The sequence below is a fragment of the Bactrocera oleae genome, chromosome 4 (assembly GCF_042242935.1).
Source record: "Bactrocera oleae isolate idBacOlea1 chromosome 4, idBacOlea1, whole genome shotgun sequence".
Classification (NCBI taxonomy): Eukaryota; Metazoa; Arthropoda; class Insecta; order Diptera; family Tephritidae; genus Bactrocera; species Bactrocera oleae.
The window spans coordinates 73,363,417-73,385,594 of NC_091538.1; the positions used below are offsets into that span (position 1 = coordinate 73,363,417).

Sequence of the window (22,178 nt, forward strand, 5' to 3'; positions counted from 1 at the left end):
AGAGAAAAATAAAGTCAGGAAATGAGAACCGCGGCTGATATATACTTACTTCCCTGTAGTTGGACCGACTACCATCAAACCTTTGTGTAGAAACTGAAAAAATTAAAGGACAGGTTCAATCTGCCTTAAATATATTGCACTTTGTTTAACTGAAGCATTAAAGCGAGGTGCATTTCGAATAAATTTAGCCTCTGAGATCTCAATAATTTGAAAAGTTTGGTATTTCGACTCTTTGGTCAGCACAAATGTTTGCGCTTAAGTTGTTAAAGGAAAATTTAGAAGAATTCTAGTTAATACCTATTTAATTTTATCATGGCGGTATAACAATCATATAAATGTTCCATAAAGCTGTCAATAAAAGCATAAATAGATGAGCGAGAAACTTCAAAAATGTAACTAACCGAAACTTCCTTATATTTCTGACGATATTGTCAAAGTAACCCTGCCCAGCGAAATTTTTGTAAAACTTTAATTGGATTTGATCCACAGAAAGAAAAATTGCAAACCGAGTTTATGAAATCCAAACGAAGGAGAGTTTACCTATTTAGCTGACCTTCAGGTATATGCTGCAAAAAGCTTACGCAACATCGAAAACAAAAGTGGCAAGGTGCCAAAATGGACCACACACATTCTCCAACTTACTTCGGTGGGTAGTTTCACACAACAATACAAAAGTACATATATTTAATCCGCCCTACATATGTGGTTTAATGAATTGCTCCGGAGTGGAGCGTACTTCGTTCGTGCATTTTCATCCGTCTTTTCGCCATTGCCGAAATTAAAACAATAAATTTTATGCGCACCAATGAATTTCGAATTCCAACGCTTTCACAATTAATTTTGCGACGATAAATGGAAATTGTTTAATAAATTATAAACAGTTAAATATTATGCTCATATCAATTTCAAATTTTTAGATTTAATTAAAAATATCTAAATTATGAATTCTATTAAATCTTTGTTCAATAATAGATAATGGGGCAACAATGTTGTTTACTTAGTTAAGTCCTTAATGATATTAAAATAGCGGTAAAAGCTAATCACTTTTTCCGAAGCCTTAAAATCCTTTGAGATATTGCCTAAGGCATTAAATAGTTCACTTGAAATCTTTTACTGATATCAAAGTACCGTATTCAAGCCCTGTCCATAGAAACCAAAATGAAGTTCAGGGGTATGCGCCCTAAGTGAAATTTAAAAACATCGATAGTTTATACTTTTAAATTAATATGCTTAAATAATAATTGGATACGACAAATCGTTCTTGAATTACAGAATTTTTTTCAAAACAGTAATTTTGACATTTGCTTAAGTGATACTCGGAGTGTTTGGTGTATAGTTTCTAATACTATAACCATCCATTGTTTTGGTCTGATCAAAAATCGAATTCTAGCCGTTCAAAAACTATCAAAAGTTTTGGATAAATTTCGAACGTTTTTTTTAAACCAGTTTGTCAGTTTTGGATTTTTTTTGACCGTAGGTTATTGAAATTTTTTTTATTTTATCTACGGCATAGGCCGAAATCAACAGTGGAAGGCCTTTTCTTAGCTTCGCGGATCTCGTGTAAAATATTTCACTTTTTTCTTCAAAAACTTTACTGTGTATTTTGCAAGTATGCTTAAATATAGTCTTAAGATTTGAAAATACACATTAGCATAGTTATGTTGTCTACTACCGCTACACCTATACAATTTAAATAACGGCAACTTGTTGCACAGCATTAGAAAATCAACGACAAACCTCGACCAACTTCGGTAATGATTGACAAGCAAAACATTTTAAACAGAACCAAACCGTAACGAATTGAGTCAATTAAAGTTTGTGCCATATTATTTAAATATAACTGGATTTTTTTCTGTTCCTCGGCACAGAGATACATGATGCTTTTTTATTATTTTATTTTAGTTTGTACAAAAACATTACTTTTTATTCGTGTATAACAACAACAAAATTTGTAAATAACAAGCGAAATTCATAATATTTTTAAAACCGCAATGTGAATTACAAATACAAAAGCTTCCTCCAACACACATTCAAAAATTAAATTTAAAATCATTCATTTGTCCCCGCGTTACCCCAATACTCGTTTATTCCTTCACTAACCATGGAAGCGCAAATTGAAATATAAAAGCATCAATTCATTTGGCTCATTAAACTGCATAATGTCCCATTTAAAATTACAGTAATTTTTACAAAAGCAAAATTACGTATGCTACACATAGTACACTTGGATACGCTCGCTTAAAGCGCCGTGTACATATGCACGAGTATGTGTGCATGAAATAACTATGTACAGTTAGCAATTCGTCCAATAAAAAATAATGATCTGCCGGATTTATTCATAAAATTTCATGGCATTTTGCAAATTTGTTTTTCGCACATAATCAAAATCATTATGCACAAAGTACATATGTACCATATACTCGTGTTGATATGTTATATATTATATAATATGTACGCGAGTACATTAACGAGTAAAACAAATTCGCTTGTGTGTGGTTTAGGCGATGCCTTCATTGCAGCTTCTATCGAATTTCGGGGTGGTTATTGATTGACTGCCTGAAGAGTTTTTAATATCAGATATTTAAGTGTTGATTTCAGTTACCACAATCAAGTCCCACACACAAACTCACAGTGTTTCGGCCGCCGCTGAACAAAACTCAAATCAAATAAAATGAAGGCTCAAAACCGCATGTTTTTCTTCTGCGTTACTTTTAACGGTATCGTGTTAACACTTGCTACAGAAATGTATGTATGCATACACACATCTCCTTGTCAGCAAATTAAATTGTGTATGCTAGTTGTAATCGGGCATTTTAAATTATTTTATTATTGTATTGTTTGTGTCCTCGCCTGTAACTTCTGACGTCTCAAAAGACCCTCCACAGCCATCTTTTTGAACAGTGAAGCATACATAAACGTTTTCTTCTAATACTAGCCTATTTGACCAAATAGATACTATGTTGCTAACTTTTCTGGTAAGTTGATCTTAGGTCTGAATTGCAAAAAGGTATGTCTAGTATGTCTCTAGGCTAACGTGTCGATAGAGAAAGTCCATATCCCAATTGACATTTTCCAGAGAGCAAATTGGAACCATTTAGTGTGATATGCTCGACGCCGATACAAAATGTCTCTTAGTTAGCGATGCCCCCCTATTCCATATAAGTAAACACCAATTATATCATTAATATTTAAATTAAGAAACTTTATTTAAAGAGTAATAAATTTTATTTCTAATCTGTAATCGCTAATCAAAATGTAATGTATTCGCTGGATATAACTCATAGAGTCCATTAGCCCTTCATTCAATTCCTCAACATAATCCTTTTATTCATAATTACAGTTCAGCAATGCCTGCGAACACTAATACACCCACAAAACGGCACTGAATTGCACCAGCGAAATCGAACAATCCGCCATTGTTGGCTTCTGCATTGTTTGTTGTAGAATGCGACCTGTCGCCAATGGTGTGTTAATTACTATTCCCATTAAACGCAATATAATATAATTGAATTCTGAATATGCGCAAATGTCATGACCCAATTTGGAGGAACAAACATTTATGCATGCACTGCGTTTGGGAGTGTGCGTGTGCGCTTTCGCGTACACAAACCAATCGTGCGTAAACACCAGAACGTTAAATGCGAGCATTTACCAACACTCGCCCAAACATACTTATATACCTATACAAGCATAGTTGTATTTACATGGAGAATATGAATATGTATGCACATACAGATGTAAACACTAATTTAAACGAGTAAATTCCAGAAGAATTCTGCAAAAGTTCATTGAATTGCCATTATCTAATCTCACTTTTCTTTACCTTTTTCCAGACACTTGCGCAAATGGCAGCTCTGGCGCGTGTGGGGCTCATAGCCCCACGACGGCACATACAGAAATACCCTGCATCTACCTTCACCCCTTCATAACGGCATTAGTTGAGAAGCCAGAAGACAGGTCAAGCATTAACCAGCTGTCAAATAAGAGAGCACGAAAAATTAGAAAAATAAAGTCAAAAAGTGAAATTTATAATGCAAATAATGACAGAGAAACAATGATACCAAAACGAAAACTCCTATAAATTTAAGAGAAGGCATCATAGTGCAGACAACAACAATCGGCAGGAAAAATACAATTACTTGATTACATAAAAATTTCGAAAAGATCTTAGCATATTTTCACTTAAAATATCGGTTTTTTTGACCTGTGTTGTTTTATATGCTCCCTGATTAAGATGGACGTCCTGTTTCTAAATACATCCCTCTTTTAATTCAGCATCACAGCGTAAACAGACCCTTACACAATTCTTCAATACGTTCACAGCATAAATCATATAAAGGTTTCATTAATGGACATTGAGTGAAAGATTGACAGACCTTGACTCAGTTTTTGTGACGTGTACACTGATATCCAATTTCTTTCACGTCTAACTTTCCCATAAAATTATTTAACAGAGTTCACAAGTACAAGTATATATGGTACTAGTTGCACAGCTTTTCGAAATGATTGTGTGTTCAAAATAGGCAGTACTTGCTTGATGTTACTTTCTTGATTGAAAAAATTCTAAAAATATTTAAGGTATGAAAGTTTCGATAAGAACTTAACAAAGTTGTCATTTCAGTTTTAATTCACCAAATTCATCAAGCATATAGATGTAAGTATATCTCTATTTTCAATAGTATACATGTACATAAATTCGCTCGAATGTGTTACAATTTCTTAAGCCCCAGAATATTAATAAGCCCGCTGTTAAGAAAAGGAGTAAAGCTTAACTCAGCGAGCGGGACTAATTCGTCAACAACGAGACAAGTAAAGCAATATTCCTGAGTTAATATTATATTACAAAATTTACCTAGAGCCACACAGCGACAGCGACAGCGAAGCAATCAACGCAGCGAGTAGGGCAACAATAAGCTCGCCAAAACCAACCCCAAAACAACGACAACAAAACTATAACTGCAAAATATAAAAGAAAATTTGCAGAACGAAAAGGGTTGCGCCGTAAATTCAAAAGCGTCATTTCACGTGACAAAAGCGTTGCGGCGCATTCCTCTTTGCGAGTGCGGTTGTGTGTGTGTGTGTATGTGTTTTCGTACGCCAACAGCTGTCTGTCGTCACTCGACCGCTAAGTGGAGCATTTGCTGGCAATTTGCGTAAAGCGCTGTCAAGCTCAACAGACCCACACCTACACACGCACGCACTAGCACTACATACAAGTATAGACTTACAGCAAGTGCATGTCCATATACACATATAAATATATAGATATTTGTGCATATGTATGGATGAACGCGAATACATGTCGCCACTAGCAGTGTTGTTGGAGTGCGTTCAATTCAGCACTTTCATCCACTCATTGCAATGATTGGCGTCCACTTGCGAAATGTGGCCAACTCACTGAATGAGCGATTCACCTACACACACGCACGAGCGACGCGCTTAAGCCCTTTGTTTCCGCGCTCCTCAATGTTGCCGCAATTGCTGTGTAACGGTGCGTAGCTGCCAATTGTGGCGCTCGTTTGTGATCATAGTCATCGCTTTGTAGTTATTGTAGGTATCGATGCTTTTGATGATATGCCCAAAAAGTAAGCTACCATCACACTAGCGATGCAGTACTTATATGCAACTATATTGTATTAAAAAAAATCACTCTGGATACTTTTGTGCATTTGTATGTGTAGGTCATGCCGAAAACTTTAACACATCTGGTTAACCTCATGAATCACCTAAAAACGAAGTAGATATAAAAGAAATTGAATACAAAAAGTGAGAGAGTGAAACGAGTGCAAAAAGTGGAAAGATAACAAAAGTAACGGTGGTTGTCGCAACAACAACGGCGCGCATCGGCAGTCTAGCAAATATGTCAAAACTTAAAGGTGAGTGACAGAATATACTAACCTCAAATAAAAACCCTAAAATTAAGGGAGATATGAGATTTTTCTGAAAAATTAATTGAAAATAAGCCTAAACGGGAATACTCACGAGCTGACTAAGAGTTTATTGAACGTAGAAAGACAAAGAAAAACATTTTACTAAGCTAAAATTAAAAATAAAGTATTGTATATTTCATACACTACTCAGCACAACCAGCAAAGTACAATATAAATAGTCAAAAGTTGCTTGAGTGTGATTTTAAAGTGAAATTATCAAATCAAGTCCAAAATTGTATGTGCCATCCTAACTTTTATATATATAGGTCATTGGCTTAAACAAGATTTGAAAAGTTGTTTCAAGTAGACACCCCTAAGAACTACAAAAAATAATGCATCACTTGCCGCTTCTACCTAGTTTTGGATGGGACAGAACTACTTTATAAATGTTACTTTCCTTTTTTGGCATTGTTTTCATCAACAATATTGTGGGCAATCACTTTCAACGCCGAGTTTTATTCCCACAAAATATTTTATTAATTTTAAATTTATTCAAGCTCACCTCACGGTGGACCCATTTCCTTCAACTGGCCGGAAACTAAAACCGGAAAAATCCCTCAACGCCAACAAATGCATTTAAATACACAAATTCTAAAATATTCAGTTATTTTCCACGCACAACTGCAGGCAGAAATGAAATTTTGTCCTTTTTCCGTGCAAGGCAACAACTAGCAGAAACGCTAACACGCTCCGGTGAATTTACCGCATTTGAAAATGTCAATTTGTGGCTATACAGGAATACACACACGAGAGCACAACCACAAATGAAAGATTAAAGTCAGAAATTTCCTCTTTCGGCTAGCATAACTCCCGAAAATGTTTCCAAAATCGAGTTGGTTTTACTTCTTCACATTTTCCGGTCAGTGGCGGCACTCTGGTGTCGAGCCAAAATCAGAAGTTTAACCCGAGCCAATAATTTGTGGTTATATTTGTAATCCATAGATATTTTTGAAAATGATGAAGAAGGAAAAATAAAAGGGAAGATTGTTTGAGATAGAATAGAAAGAATATCAAAAAAATGGATATGTGTATAACAATTGAGGCTCTACCATAAGTCTTCGCCCAGAGCAGCCTATAAAAAGGTGAAATATTGCATTTATTTTATTTCATTCTGCTTGAGCCATTTTTGCTTTTTTGATTTAACAGCCAACCTTTCTAACCAACTACAGCAATAAAGGTAAGGTTTTTCTAATATTCGCATGACTGTCTCTATCGACTGACTACGCAACTCGGACAAATAAGCCTCAGGCATGTTGCAGGTACAACAATAAACCAGCGTTTGTAGAAAGTTGTCGCTTTTATTTCAAATCAGTTCTATTCTTTGTATTAGAGACGATAAAAAGAAGTGAAGGCGAAACTGCTACTTCTACTTCACTGGCACCAAGTCTATTCAATTCTCATTATTTGCAGATGCAGACTACATTTTCATTGGCAACAGCAGCAGCAGTGCATACGTCTTTTCCGGCAGTATCAACGCAGAACAGCTCAGCACCGGTGGCAACTACAACCACAAACGCAGCAATAGTAGAAACCGCACCTACAGGCGCACACCCATCAGCGGCGCGCCTACAAAGCGGCCCAAGACATTGCCACCAATACCGCTACCGCCACCACCAACACATAATATGCTTCCATTTAACTTCCAACAACAACAATACGAAGAGCAACAAGAAGACAGCCTGCAGCAGCGAATGGTTGCGAAGGCGCTCAACGTCACCACGACCACTGCCACAGCCGTGGCGGCGACGACAGCCGCCATAATCGGATTTGGGCTCAGCACGGTGGGCCAAATAGTGCCAAGCGCGTTGGAGATCAGCCGCAGCAGCAGCAGCGCAGGCAGCAGTAATCATAATTTGCAGCAATTGTCGCGACAGCAACAACATCTCCATCGTCATCAGCATAGCATCGCGACCGCCGCTTCCTTCGCCACGTCACCGCTTAGCGCCACCCTGACCACAACTGCCACCACAGTGCTGACCGCTGCCAAGGCGGCTGCCACAGCGACAGCAACAACGGCTGCGGAGAACCTATTTAGCGGCGTCGCTGTCGGCCTTGGCGCGATGCTAATCAACGACACACTGCTGCTGGACACCAGTGGGAATGGCACGAGCGTTCTCTTCACCAACGACGACGATGACAACGGAAGTGACCTTATGAATGGTAGCATGGTGAATCTCACCAGCGGCAATGTGACCGTGGGCGAAGAGGACTTCGGCGAACTACTGCGGATGGGCAGCACATCGGTGGTGCTGGGTCTACTGATTCTCATCACAATAATTGGTGAGTGCAGCTAACTCTTACAATTCAAAAATTTAAAATTAGAACCGCTGGCGAACGCACGCGTCTGTGTGTACAGCCTGGCAACTAATAGCCGCGTCATTCATATTCCCTTTTGAAGTGAAATTTAATTAATTGCTTTTCGCACTTTTAATGAAGTAAACTTGAATAAAGACTCCGAGGCCGCGAGTTGCGATCGCCGCAGTTCAGCCACTGGCATCGCCTCGAATAAGCAGAAAGTTGTTCGTGACAGTTGTCATTTCGACTCGTTTCACTTTCGCATTTATTTGCGTTATTGTTGTTGTTGTACGCAAATTAAAAGTTGTCGTAAGCTATGCCAACGACAGCACTTCACCTTTGATCTTTCACTTATTCTGTTGGGTATTTTCGCGCAAGCAACAACTGCAACACACAGCGCCGCGCTGGCTGCGGGAATATGCAAAATTTATGCAAACTTTGTCTGAAAGTGAGAGGGCAAGCAAATAGTTAGCGGCGACTTCTTTTAGGAAATGATATGCCCACGGGTGACACTTGACATGCTTCACCCAACAAAGCGGCGCCAGAGAGGAAATGCAGATTTTTTTCCACCAATTAAGTCTTTTGAAGAATTTCCAAATGCTTCTGCCGCAAAACGAAACGTTTGCTTTTGAGGGAGACCTCTTAACGGACAGATGTGTGCTCTCCTGTCCATCTAGTATAAGATTTTATGGAACAAAATAATAATTAGAACAAGTTTCTCAGCATAAAATCTCTACGAAAAGAGTAAACATTTAAAATTTTGTCATTGGAGCCGCAGTTTCGGAATATGTTTTCAAAGAATAACAAATGTGTATGAATTTGATGCTCAAAACTGACGAATATGAATTAACTTTCCAGTCAAAATGTATATATACAAAACGCCGAAAGGAATTTTTATTAACAATAATCAACTTATTTATTCTCTATTATGTTAGAAACCTCACTTCATCCGAGAAGACTAAATAAGCATTGATATTAAAATATTCCTAGCACTCCTAGCAAAATTGTCTCCCATAAATGTTCTCTTAATTCTCTGTCACTCTATTGAAATGTCTAACAATACGTCAAGCAAATAATAAAAGCACTATTTCACCAAATTTTTGTTTATATATAATATATATATATTTTTTTTTTTTGAAGAATTCGTTTGAACTGTCATCTCATCATAATATAAATTGACAAGCAAACAGTGAGCTGAGCAATAACAAGCACATGATGAATTTGCATGCACCCTGTAGGAAATTGCACAAGCCCCGAAGCGATTCGATTCGAGTTCTTAAACACTTTTGCAAATTCCTGCTAAGAATAAGTTTTATGTATGAACATAACCTGGAAGTAATCTTCTAATTTTCTCTGTTGTTGAAAACTTTCTCTCGTACTTGTTAAGTTTCAAGGCAGCTACCAAGAACTGACACGAACTTAGCTCGGTTATCATCCGAACGTCATTCACTGCTGTGCATTTATTTAACATGATATATTGTAATATAAAATTGTTTGTACGTTTTGTTTTTCTCTCTAACTAAGCAAAAACCGGAGTTTACTCTATAAGATTAAAAGCAGCACCATTAACATTTAACCATAATCTCCAAATCTGCCGACTGATTTGAACAAAGACTTTGTTTCGATTTTTTCTTGTATCGTTTATACTGTTAAACACAACCAGACAACGCACACCCTGTATGTATAAAATACATATGCGTGTCTCCCTAAATAGCCCAATTTATAAAAAATGCAATATTATATGCTTCAACTGGCACGAGAGTACTGCGGCTCAGATAAAGCTGAGCGCATCACAAGCGGGGCAGAAAGGGTATAAGTGTTTTCAAATACATGAATGGCGAAAGCCAGGCTAGCTCAGAGCGAAGAGGGATTATTGTAAAGCACGAACACTCGGGATACAATCTCGGATATTGAAAATTATTCAAAATTGTATAACACACTTACAAGCACATAAGAAAAATTTGTAAGCAATTCAATTTATGGGCTATTCAAATTTGAAGAAAAGCCTTTGCTCGTTTTATCTAACTATTTCATCGAATTTCACACTTTAATGGTCAGCGCAGCTTTAAAGTTTTAAATATTTTCACTTAATGATTTGATCTAAATTTTGGGCAAAATATAAAAATATAGAAACGTAAGAAGATCGAAAGCGAGTGAAATTAGAAAGTCCAAAGGATATTTTTATAATTTGTATCACTTAATTTCGTTGAATGCTTTTTATTCAAATATTTAACGATAACAGTTTTGATGCTACTTATAGTTTGGAAAAACACTTAATAGGCAAGAACAGAAAAAAATTAGTTAAATATGCATTGCTTTTAAAAAGCTGTCTTTAGTCCGAATTTTTCGGAAGGATTCGATTTGTTACTACACAAATTTGTTACAGCAAATAAAGGAGTTGATGTTGCATAAATACACTTTAAGCATCCGTTCTTCTTCGTGTAACTTATAAGAAAGGTTGCCCCATTTTAACATTTTACTTGTAATACAAGCACGTTCTCTGGTTTCTGCGCTTGTTCGATATTTTTGCATCAAAAAGCGTATTTATCACTTCAACAGCCTTAACAGCAGTTAATGTGAATGAGGAAATAAATATGGCCACATTATGTGCAAATTGGTTTATTTCGAAGTGCAGTCAAACCTGGATATGTGATATCTAATTCCTACTTAAGGCAGAATGTGTTTGTCTGAGGCCTCCGGCATGGGATATTAACTTTAGTACAAAAAGCAGGAATAAGTTCCAAAATCTCAAGTCGGTGAATAATTATTGTATAATAACTTTTTGTACAAGTTTGCTAGAATTATCCAAACCTGCTATGCACTTTGAAACATAAGAAATGTGCAAGAACTCATATGCAGTCGAACATAAATTGAATAATACAAAGCTCTGTTTTATCAAGACTTGACTGTGTAACAATTTATATCGCCTTAAAATATCAAAGATCTCTATTAAAACAAGCACCAGTTGCATCAAAGGATATTGATATCAATATTGCCACAAATACCATCATTCCTCATGCCCACAGCTGCAGCCGTGTTGGTATGAACATACGTGTAAATAACAGTAAATTTATGATGTATAAAAACGGATTTATTGTGGATTATTGAAAATAATTTCTTTGCATCAACGAGTGTGTATTTATTACACAGGCAGAGTAGAATTTTACACACATACTCGTGTACTTGTACAACCACCGACAGCCCAACATTGGAACACACATACATACAAATGTATATTCAAGCTTATTCCATTTGATTTATTTGGTGTTTACCATTTATTGAATAATTTTTAGGCATGATTTCTCATTATACCGTTCATGCACACACTTTCCTCTCTTGCATATATTTTTAGGTAGTATCTTATGATCCTGATGGGTTCAAGAAGTATTTGCGCAGTTTAATGCACTTCAACAATGCTTTGCAATTGAACTCAGCTGTGAGGGTGACTTTTTCATTTAAGTGAAATAAATATTTGGTCAAAATTATCAAAAAGCATTCGAAATATGTATGTTAATATATGTAGATAATGAAGCATTCACCAGCTCATGGAAACGGCAAACTGTATAATGGAAGTGAGGAAAAATTTCGAATTTATAAATAATACTCGTACTACATATGAAAATCACACTCCTCATTTTGAACCAATTAATCAAATCCAGAGTAGTACGATCCAAAATATCGATATCAAAATCAACTCGCAACCTGTACGAAATAACATTGAACTCTACTGCGCCAAATATTCTAGATTATTATATTTTTAAACATCGCATATGCTTCCCGACTGGAGATTGGTGGCATCCAAACGAAAGAGCCTTTGATGGTATCTGTGTATTTATTAACTTTTTAGATCTGCCCAAAAATTCACTTGCAGATATACCTAAGTGTATGTAAAATTCACTGTCCTTGACACCGTGAGTTCAGCAGCCCCATAATGACCACAAAAGCTGGCCAGCAGCTGTTGCCAATGGCCGCAATACAAATCCTTTATGACTTCATCGCAGGCAAAACAAAATACAATAAAGAAATGTGTAATCAGAAGATGGAATCAAAAGCAATAAAAAAAGAGCTTTTTAATACATAAATTAAATTTCTGTTATTGGAGTTATTATTAAAATTGAAGGGAAATAATAAATTTCTCCTGCAAATATTTTTGATATCTTCATGTTTTCCAGGAATAATAAAATAAACTCATTTATTCAGCAAACAAATTAAAGCCTTACTCGAGATATTAAGCCAATTCGTACTTCAAAATTCCAATCACCTCAAATATTTTAACTTGCCGGTCGAAAGATTCTTGAATATATTTTATAAAACTGATGCAAAGTCTGAATGCAGTTCTGATCCTCCTCTTATATTACCTCTCATAGACTTAACACATTTTGTCTCGAACTTGGACTTTGCGCAAATTGAAAACAAAGTACACTCCCCAATATGTCAAACTTTCCGAAACGCTTTAAATAATTCGATAAAATTAAGTTTCTGTCAAAGCATATCCGGCCAACTGCAGGTTTACTAAATATAGTATAAAGTGGCTGGGATTGTAAGGAAGCCCCATCGATCCACTGATTCCCTCTTAGAAATAATGACTTCCTTAGAATTCCATTTATTTGAACACTCTAATCCAAATAAAGTTGTGAGTGAAAAAATAGCACAAATCCACAAAAGCAAAGAACTCTTCCAACAACAACACGAACTGAGCAGAGATGGATTATCTAACTAAAAGTGTAGCTGGAAGCGTTCGGACGGAAGAATGGAAAGAAAGAAAACAAGCAGCTTTATGTTTTGTGCTTAGCGTCAAGTAACAGGTAACAACAAAAATGAACAAATGATGCCTAGCAGAGAATGCAACAAATTGCAAAAACCACTGAAAACCAAATGGAAGAAATAAGACACAAGCAACGCCCAGTAAGGCTTGCTCGTTCAAAAGGAAAATAAAAACGAACAAAAAGGGCAAATAAAACTGGTAGAATAAGGCAAAGCAAGAAGAAACAAGTGCGACAAACTGGTGACAACAGAATTCAAAGAAATCAAATTGGAAGGACAGCAACGCAAAGATTGTGCGCCAGAAAATGGACAAACTGTAACGAGAGCCATAGTTGCCAAGAAATGGCGCAATAGTTTCGTTTTGCTTTCACTATTTGCTTTGCCTTATTTTGCCACTTCTCCACTTCTTTTTTGCCAGCAATTTCAGGCTAAGCACATGTCCAGCGGTTGTAGCTGGTGAAAACAAGTTTTTGAAATCAAAAAAAAAAAATCTAGTATGGCAAAAAAGTGATGGGAGAATAGCAAATAGAGAACGCTGAATACATTGAAGTCATACACAAAGCGACGGGAAGATTTCAAGTGATAAAGTAGAAATGGTAAATTGAAAAATGGCAACGGCATCAGCCACAATGGCGCAATAATAGCAACAAAAATGCATTTAACAACAATCAACAATTCAGTGCCGGTCCGTTTTCCCCCCAAAAAAGGTGTTGCTGAGGAATTCACAGCGCAAAAAATGACGACCGAAACTTCGAAGATAGAAATGCGAGAAGAGCGAGGCAAATAAGTAGAAATGTCTGCAATAGGCAAACAATAGAAGAAAATCTTAATAGACACTTTGTGGAAAAACACCTTTTAATTTAAAATACCATTTTAAGCAGCACAAAGGAGTATTTTGCTACATTTCGTTGAAAAATCTGCTTTTTCTATTAAATTAACCCTGTGATGTGATAAATGAGCAAAATCAGATAGAAAATCATTGTAACACTCCACTGCACTCTAAATACAAGTATTTATCTCCAACCACTGTAGCAGTCGAACTCTCTCGTCACTCTGAACTAAATTTTCTTGAAAGCAACAAAACTCTCTGCGCTTATGGATGTTAAGGATGTCCATTTAGTCTATAGAAGTAATTATAATACCATATATATGTATAATATAGTATGTATTTATCAGAAAGTTGCATTATCGATTAATTTGAGCAACCGGCAATGAAATCTGTTTGTTTTCAGAATTCAAACGAAACGTGAGCTAATACCGACTTTGAGTATGTAGGTATTTATACTGGAGCTATGAATAATATTTCGGACTAAGGAATAATTGGATTATGTGTTAAATAATTCTGGGAAATATATACATATGTACATATAAATGTTATATATGCAGCTTCGTATAATGTGAATCTGCTTGTTTGAATAGATTAAGCTAAATATGCTCATACCGGTTCATTAAGATGTTTCACATACCAACGAAATTGAGATTCTAAAAGAATTTGTAATGTAAAATAAAGTAATGAACTTGATAAACATCGAAAACTATTTAAACCCAGCGCTCGCTTAAACCCTAATTTGCGAGAACTAAACTTCTAATTTTTAATCAACTTTTAAGTAAAGTTAAATAAGCACACTGAAATGTTCTTATCACTTATAAATGAGGGCTTCACCAGAATTAATTATAATTTCAGCCTAAACTTCCAAAGACACGTGTATAAAATTCACAGTTTTCAGATAGTTTCATGGTATGTAGCATTTTTGAATGGCGCAAGTTTTAGTGTTCTGTAAAAAAATATGGTTAGGAGTTTCGTAAATTATGATTAATGTTTTTATGAGCACTGAACCCAGTAAACTTATGGTACAAGAGAGGGTGTTACGTAAAAAATCATCAAAATGGTTTCGAATGCCCGTAAAGTTAAGTTAATAAAGTAACAAACTTCAAAGCAGCTCTTTACAAAGTGGGAGTGCAAGCGGTCAACCTTAAACTATATAGTGTTTTCTTGCATAGAAAATACTTTAGTAAATACCGATATTACAAATCAAACCCATTATTAAGGTAAGGTGTCAATTACTACTATACAAATACTAATAAGTTGGAGGTCCAAGGTAATTAAAAACCAAAGACAAAAATTTTTAAATCAGTGAATTTTATTTTAATAAAACGCATTATGCATTCAGCGTCCATTTATGGAAAGCTTTAAGGGGGAAGGCGAGTCAATAACGATTTCACTGTCAACAAATTTTGGAAATAAAAAAAAGCACTGAGAAGGCGGAGACTACAAATTGGCGACAGTTTGCTGAAATACATATACCTATGCACATACATAAGTATATACTATATACATATATGTGTTCCCGCGTAAGTGTGCTTGCACCGACAATTGAACGTGAAATTGAGCATGAGTGACACACAAGCTTGCAGCAGCAAACAAACAGGAGCGCAAAAGCGGAAAATCAACCAAAGATAGTGCATTCTCGCATTTCCTACGTATGTACATCACATGTACATATGAACAGCAAACAAATATTGATATTGACGTATATGAAAGTGCATATGCATAAAGTTTGAAAAACTTATTTTTCTTCATTGTGCGCATGTCACAGGCGTTCGCTTGTCATTTTCAACTGTCATTGAGCGGCACCCTATTTAATATTCACATTTAACGTGCTCGGGCATGGAAAGGAAATGGCTACGTACAGCAACACACATTGGAGTATATACAAAAGAGATCAGCAACGCTTCAATTTTCGGCGAACTGCGTAAGATTACTAAGGATAATGCATAAACAAAGTCTTTGTTTTCTTGTGCAACTCTTTAGTTAGTTTTCAAAACTAATGCCAGTGTGAAAGTGCAAAACTGCAATATAACCTAGAAATGAACGGTTAAAATAAAATAAACGAACTGTTCGCAGAAGGGTGCGAAAACTTTTTTGATTCTAAAAATTGTTTTTTAATTACTAAAAATAGAGTCAGAAAGCCTTACCAATCTCTGATGCTTCGAAGTCGTATTGAAAAGTTCAAATTCACTTTCACCAAAAATTACGCAAATTTAAACTCTATAACGTCCGAACATTGCCAAAAGAAATCAGGAAATGTAATGCACAACTTTAAGTTCAAATGCAATATTTCTGCTAATAAATCTGTAAGCATGTGCATTGTTCATATGTGTATATGAAACTCAAGTTGTGTAAACAGCTGCGTGTAAGTATACAAGCTACACGAAACCGGTGAAAGTCGTTTATCGGATTCTTTGCAGTCATAAGTGCCAAGGTAAACGTGACACTGCGCTATAACCTACTCAGAAACCAACACTTGTCTCTTGTCTCCAGCTTACACTAACAAAACGAGATGAAAAGAGAATGCCCGTGTAGTCAGCATGTACACATGGTAGGTACAAACGTGGAAGGGACCGAGCAACCGAGGCACACACCCGCAGAGTAGACGTCACACGCAAGGCGACGCAATGTGTGTGCAAATGGCGAGGAAAGTCTATTCAAAACGAAACCAAAAACGAAAGTATGCTTTGAAAATTGCTTGCCACAAATTGTGGCGGAAGTTTAATTTTCGGTAAATCAGCGGAAAGAAGAGAGTACGAGTGGCAGAACTTTTGGGCGTTTTACTTTTTTATTTATTTTTCGCTTTTATTTTTCTTTGAGTTGCGTGGATGCATGTAAGTACTACTTTAAAAGTGAAAACGATGCGCCACAAATGTAAAAAAATAAAAATTGTTATTAGGTTGTCAGTCTGTTGCACTTTTATATACATTCACGCATTCGCCTCCGAAATTACCTTGTACCGGCGCATTCGAGCGCCTAAGGACATAAGGACATTACAAGCTTGCCTTTGATCAAAGCGAGAGACACATCATTACTTACTGCTCTACTCTTGGAATATGTTCTTATGCAAGTAGTTTCCAAAAATTCACAAAGAAGCACACGTCGCCGTTAAACGTTCGAGTACAAAAATTCGTATATAAATGTTACTCATACGACACGTGGTCTGCTACTGTTGTAGCTGTTACCAAGCTATTAGTATTTGTGAGACCCAAATGCTAAGTAAGCCGTAACTTGTTAACCTAACCGAGCGGCGAAATTTTCAATTTGTTGTCTATAGTTAAACGCTGAAAATTTATATAAAGATTTCTGATAATTTATAATATCATGATAAAAAGTTTTAAAATTTTCTGGTTTTCATAAAACCACAAATCGGATGATATTCATATAAGGTTAAAGTTACAGAAGCTACTTTAGCAATCCTAAGCACACAGCTTTACTAAAGACTGTCATCCCTTTAAAGACTATAAAATAGTAAGAAAAGCAGGTAAAATATATATACTTTTTTTTTGCGTAGTTCTCTGCACTTTTACTCCAGTTAACAGTCTAAATATACATAAATTTATTGTTTTTAATTCAAAATAATAGTTTAACAATATAATTGCAAAGAGTGCAGCCACATATTAAGGTCACTGCTATTCTTTGAAAGGAGCAACCATAAAGTGGGGGCATTGCTACTCTGCCGTTGCAACAAATTTGCGTTATCTTCATATTCTCTTCAAGTAGCCCTAACACAGTCGTAAACGGTATTCTTTCCCACCTTTTTTGAGAGCACTTCCCGTCAGCAGTTATCTTTATTTCTATGGCGCATTTTCTCCGTTTTATTTTCCGCTTACGAATACATACAGACAAACGTATGTGTGGCACTTATGAAAGCACATCACATGTCTCACAACTGCAGTGTTGCACATTTACCCGACATTATTTTCACTGATTTTTTATGATATCTCAGCACGAGTATTATTTTACTACTCAATTTTTGGGGGAACGATAGTTGGGGCAGAAGTTTAAAAACCTTATTCCTTCTCCGCTTTAATTTTATGCTTCCTAATGTACTTATACTGCGTGTTTGCGCAGCCCCGACTGCGTATGTACAGCGACGGACATCGGTTTAAAAATGATTCGGAAATTATAAGCAGAATATACGTAAGAGGTATACGCAATTATTCAAGGACAGAAAAAAATGCACAAACAACACGTCCCAGTGGATTACATTGATTACTCTCTATGCCTAATACTTTTCCCTAACGGCAATGGATTCTTACGGCTCTATAAAAGACCGCTGGGAGCTCTCACACCAATTGTGGCTCTCCCTCCATCAAAGCTAGCAAGCAACTTTATATATTACAACTTTACAAATTCTTCTCTAGTCACAATTCGGTGCACAGATACTGTACGTAGCGGAACAACGAATGTACAAATTTAAAATTCTTTTTCATATCGCGTTTGCTTTTAAGTATGGGTGTGTATGTGTGCGTTTATGTACGCAATTGCATATACACAACATTTTGTTTTCTTTCTCTTTCTTTGAAACCACCGAATTTTACGAGCGAAGTCATCACTGTTTAAGGTTATTTAATGCCCTCGCCGCCATGATGTGGCACAGCGTTTGCATTGTAAAAAGCTACTTCCCACGCCCCGCTCAGCCGCCACTTGACTATCATTACATGACACATTTTTATTTTGTTGCACTTTCTAAGTGTGCAACTTTAATGTCGAAGCATTCTCTTCATTTGCACTCTTTTGTTTGTACGTATTTTGTTGCATGCAACGCGCGTAAAGTTTTTAATCATCAACGTCATTATGATTACTTTTTCCCCATTAATTTTTCAAGGCTCGGCTTTTCTCGCCGTTTTGTTGCTGTTACGTCCATGCTGCTTTAATGCCCTGCTAGTGTAAATGTTAAAGTTTGCGAAGTCAATTTGTGCAACACGCTCTGCAGCTACGGATACTATGGACTCCGAATAGACGAAACTACTTATGGGTTCACACTCTAAGTTCCGCCTATTACGATTTTTAAGCTGCGTTAATTGCAATAAAAGAACGGAGCAAACTTAATTTATGATATGATGATGTTATAAAGTTTTTCAAGTTAAAAAGTGTTATACGAGTATATGTACGGACGTTGTCACACTAAAATAAACGCTAGAAGGTAACTGGGTTTAAAATAAGTGCGAATATAATATAATATATAATATAATATAAATCACCTAATTTAAAGCTTCTGAATAAAGAGGGAGCAGAAAGTAGAAGAATAATACTTAGGGACAAACTTGACGTATTTCTGTCTATTTCAACTCTATTAATTGTAACCGCATAGGTGAAAAGCAAGGTCGTGCATTTCCTTCTTCGTCTTCTTGACATCTTTCAACATTCAAAATGACATAATATATTTAAAGATCAAAGCTTCGTGAATAAGCTATAAAATGTACAATAGAGTGGATGAATTTTAAAATTATCTTTAAACTTAAAAAAAAGACCCTTAAAACAAGGATAATTCATATCTGCCTAAACAACTATAGTAATTTGGCTCATTATCCGCCACATAAATTCATTTGCGATAATTTCCATGGCAAACTGTAATGACAGCCAGCTTTAGTGAATGATTTATCGCATGCATTAAGATATAATCCCCGACAAGTACATGCACACATACCGATGTAAGTGCTCATTAAGATAATATGGATGTACATGCATTATCGCAACTTATACATTTTAATCTACATTAGCGGCTTGACTGGCTGCCGCAGCGAGAAATGGCTAACGCCTATGAAGCGTCACTGCCGACTCCAGTGTTGTCATTGTCATGTCGGTGCACTGCTATTGACACATTGACACGTGACTTATTGACAGTTCCATGTCTGCGTAATCGTTGGTATTAATTTCGATACGCACACCCAGTTCAAACCATATTTACAGTCATAGGAATGCAGATATACTAAAAAATACAATGTCAATATGATTAAGTATTAGACCGTTATATCCCCGCATTAAAACATTCAACTTGTTAGTAATAGTAAAAAAAAACACGATATTTATACCAATGATAGACAGTGCACACAAAACCAGTGCTTTTTTTCGTATGCAACTGGCTCATTTCAGGCTAAAACTTGGCAACTGCCATATCTGCGCGCAGACTAGGTGATTTCACTGCAAAAATTCTGCCCATATCATAACAAAATATATGAAAGTAATATTGAAAGGAAATGTCAGATAGCCTGTACAATATACATATATACTTGTAAATGATTAGTGATGTGACGAGTTGGCTCGATTTAGCAGTGTCCGAGTATAGCTGCCATAGAAACTGACAAATCAAACTCAAGTTCTTGTGTGGAGCAATTTTTTTTTATTTTTGTAGGAGTTAACATTTTTTCTGCTTTTATTTTCATAACTGTATATTTATGTCTTCTCTTTTCTCTTTTCATGCCAACACCCACGCCCACACAATATTCGCTCTTCAACTCCGGCGATAATTGTGAACACGGATGTGGTACCACAAAAACATGCCAACCTGCCTCACATTCATTATAATAACGCTGTATTGAACGCTTTTACATCTTCGTACATCGACATGTATGGGACTAATGGCTTGTAAAAACTGAAATGAATTCCTCCGCATTTATGGCATAACCACTGGCTCACATCATCAAATCATCAAATCGCTTCCATGTCTTTTTATGTGGTTATATGGGCGGCTTCGTCTTCTTCTCTCTTGATGAAATGTCTTGTGGCCACCAACATACTCAATACAAAAACAATCACCGTTATTGACTGCGTTGGCAACAACACTTCTTTTTGGCTTCACTTTCCTTGCTGTTGTTGCTCCTGGCGCTCGTCAACAGGAAACGTTTTTGTAATTGCTGCCATAATATTGGAACGTAACTTGCAGAATGTTGCCAATTATTTGGTGGCTTCATTGGCTGTTGCTGATTTATTCGTTGCCTGTCTGGTGATGCCGCTGGGCGCCGTCTATGAGGTAAGCAAAAAACTGCACAGAAAAAAAACTGCAGCAAACGAAAGAGAACAGTGAGTAAAATAAAAATCAACAGATAAAAAACTAACGATGATAGGTATGAGTAGACCAGGGTCACAGTATTGCATAGTACTACTAACCTTCTATCCGTCAGACACTATTTCAGCGACCATTCAAAATCCACTTGTTAAGAACTTACAAGTTCTCTCAGCTTAACAGGTCAGAGTACTCAAAGGTCATACGAGCATAACACCTTTTAGTTTTTCTCGATAAAGTCTCATAAAGTTTCAGAGTTTCATTTAGTTACCAACTAAAATTAAAACCGGCTTTCGAAATATGAATTATTTTAGATTACTAAAGCAAGTCTCAAACAAATCCTCCAAAAAGTGCGCCGAAAATGGCGGACATGTCTTCTTCAACTTAAATTACAATTCCACATAAAAATGATAATTTGCATTGCAAACGTTTTGCTGCTCCTCAATTGACCGCACTTGTTGTCGTTCTCGAAATATTGAATGCTTCTTTACAATTTATTCTTCAGCAGTTTTCTTTTTGAACGCATCAAATGAAGACGAATCCATAGCGCTGTATATTTAGTATAATTGACTTCACAGAAATAGGTATTTACTTTATAAAACCCACAAAAATTCATAAAGCAACAAAATACTCGACCTTTTGTTTTTGCAAGAACTCGTATATAAATACATACAAACAGAATAGACTCGCAGATTTCGAAAGCCAATATTATGACCTTTTCCCATGATGAACGCATGTGCGTAGGCTTTACCTTAAATGACGCAATTCGTCGCATATAGTTAAGCACACACACGTATGTATGATAAGTATGTGGATGTACGGAGTATAAAGTTTATCATAGAATAGCGTGTACTGACTGATACTTAACGCGTAAACTCTCATGCACGTGCTTTTGCTTAACCCAGAGGGAAACCAACCACTATCGAACTTATTTTTTGAACGTTCTCGTCGTATTATTGCTATCTCTGCACTTTCAATCCACTGGCAGGTCAGATGGCTTGAAATGAGTTTATATCATTCCTCGGTTTCCTTAAAGATTACAATATCAAAGTGTTGATGCCCTGATATTTGAGAATTAAAATTTGTATTGTTTTACGGAGAAAGAAGCTCTCAGTTGATGAAGTGCATTGGCCATATTATGTTGTTAGAGAAGGCCTCACTTCCTTTCTTCTGAAAAGAGGGCAGCTTTAAAATATTTAGCTTCTATAATGTTAAATGTCGAAACTTAATTACTAAGTTTGTAGACTTCTTTGCAAAATCACTGCATTCGTATTGCTAATATCGATGAAATTTAATGGTACTAAGTCAGTATTCAGGTTCTCATGAGATTTAGACGAAGTGTTAGTACAAT

The 22,178-nt window shown here is 36.2% G+C and overlaps 1 protein-coding gene across 3 annotated transcripts in view; it reads left to right on the top strand.

Moving 5' to 3' along the window:
• 5-HT1A (5-hydroxytryptamine (serotonin) receptor 1A) overlaps positions 1 to 22,178 on the top strand; it is a 119,194-nt gene that overhangs the window by 42,664 nt on the left and 54,352 nt on the right. The window contains exons 2-6 of one of the 3 annotated variants that reach the window (XM_036367661.2): positions 3,834 to 3,957; positions 4,622 to 4,654; positions 5,682 to 5,876; positions 7,341 to 8,210; positions 20,661 to 20,794. In XM_036367661.2, coding sequence (XP_036223554.1) covers positions 5,861 to 5,876; positions 7,341 to 8,210; positions 20,661 to 20,794 — 1,020 coding nt within the window. In that variant the 5' untranslated portion in view covers positions 3,834 to 3,957; positions 4,622 to 4,654; positions 5,682 to 5,860. Of the gene's footprint in view, positions 1 to 3,833; positions 4,655 to 5,681; positions 5,877 to 7,340; positions 8,211 to 20,660; positions 20,795 to 22,178 lie in introns of all 3 variants that reach the window. The other 2 variants (XM_070108655.1, XM_014237669.3) reach the window with 2 other exon arrangements.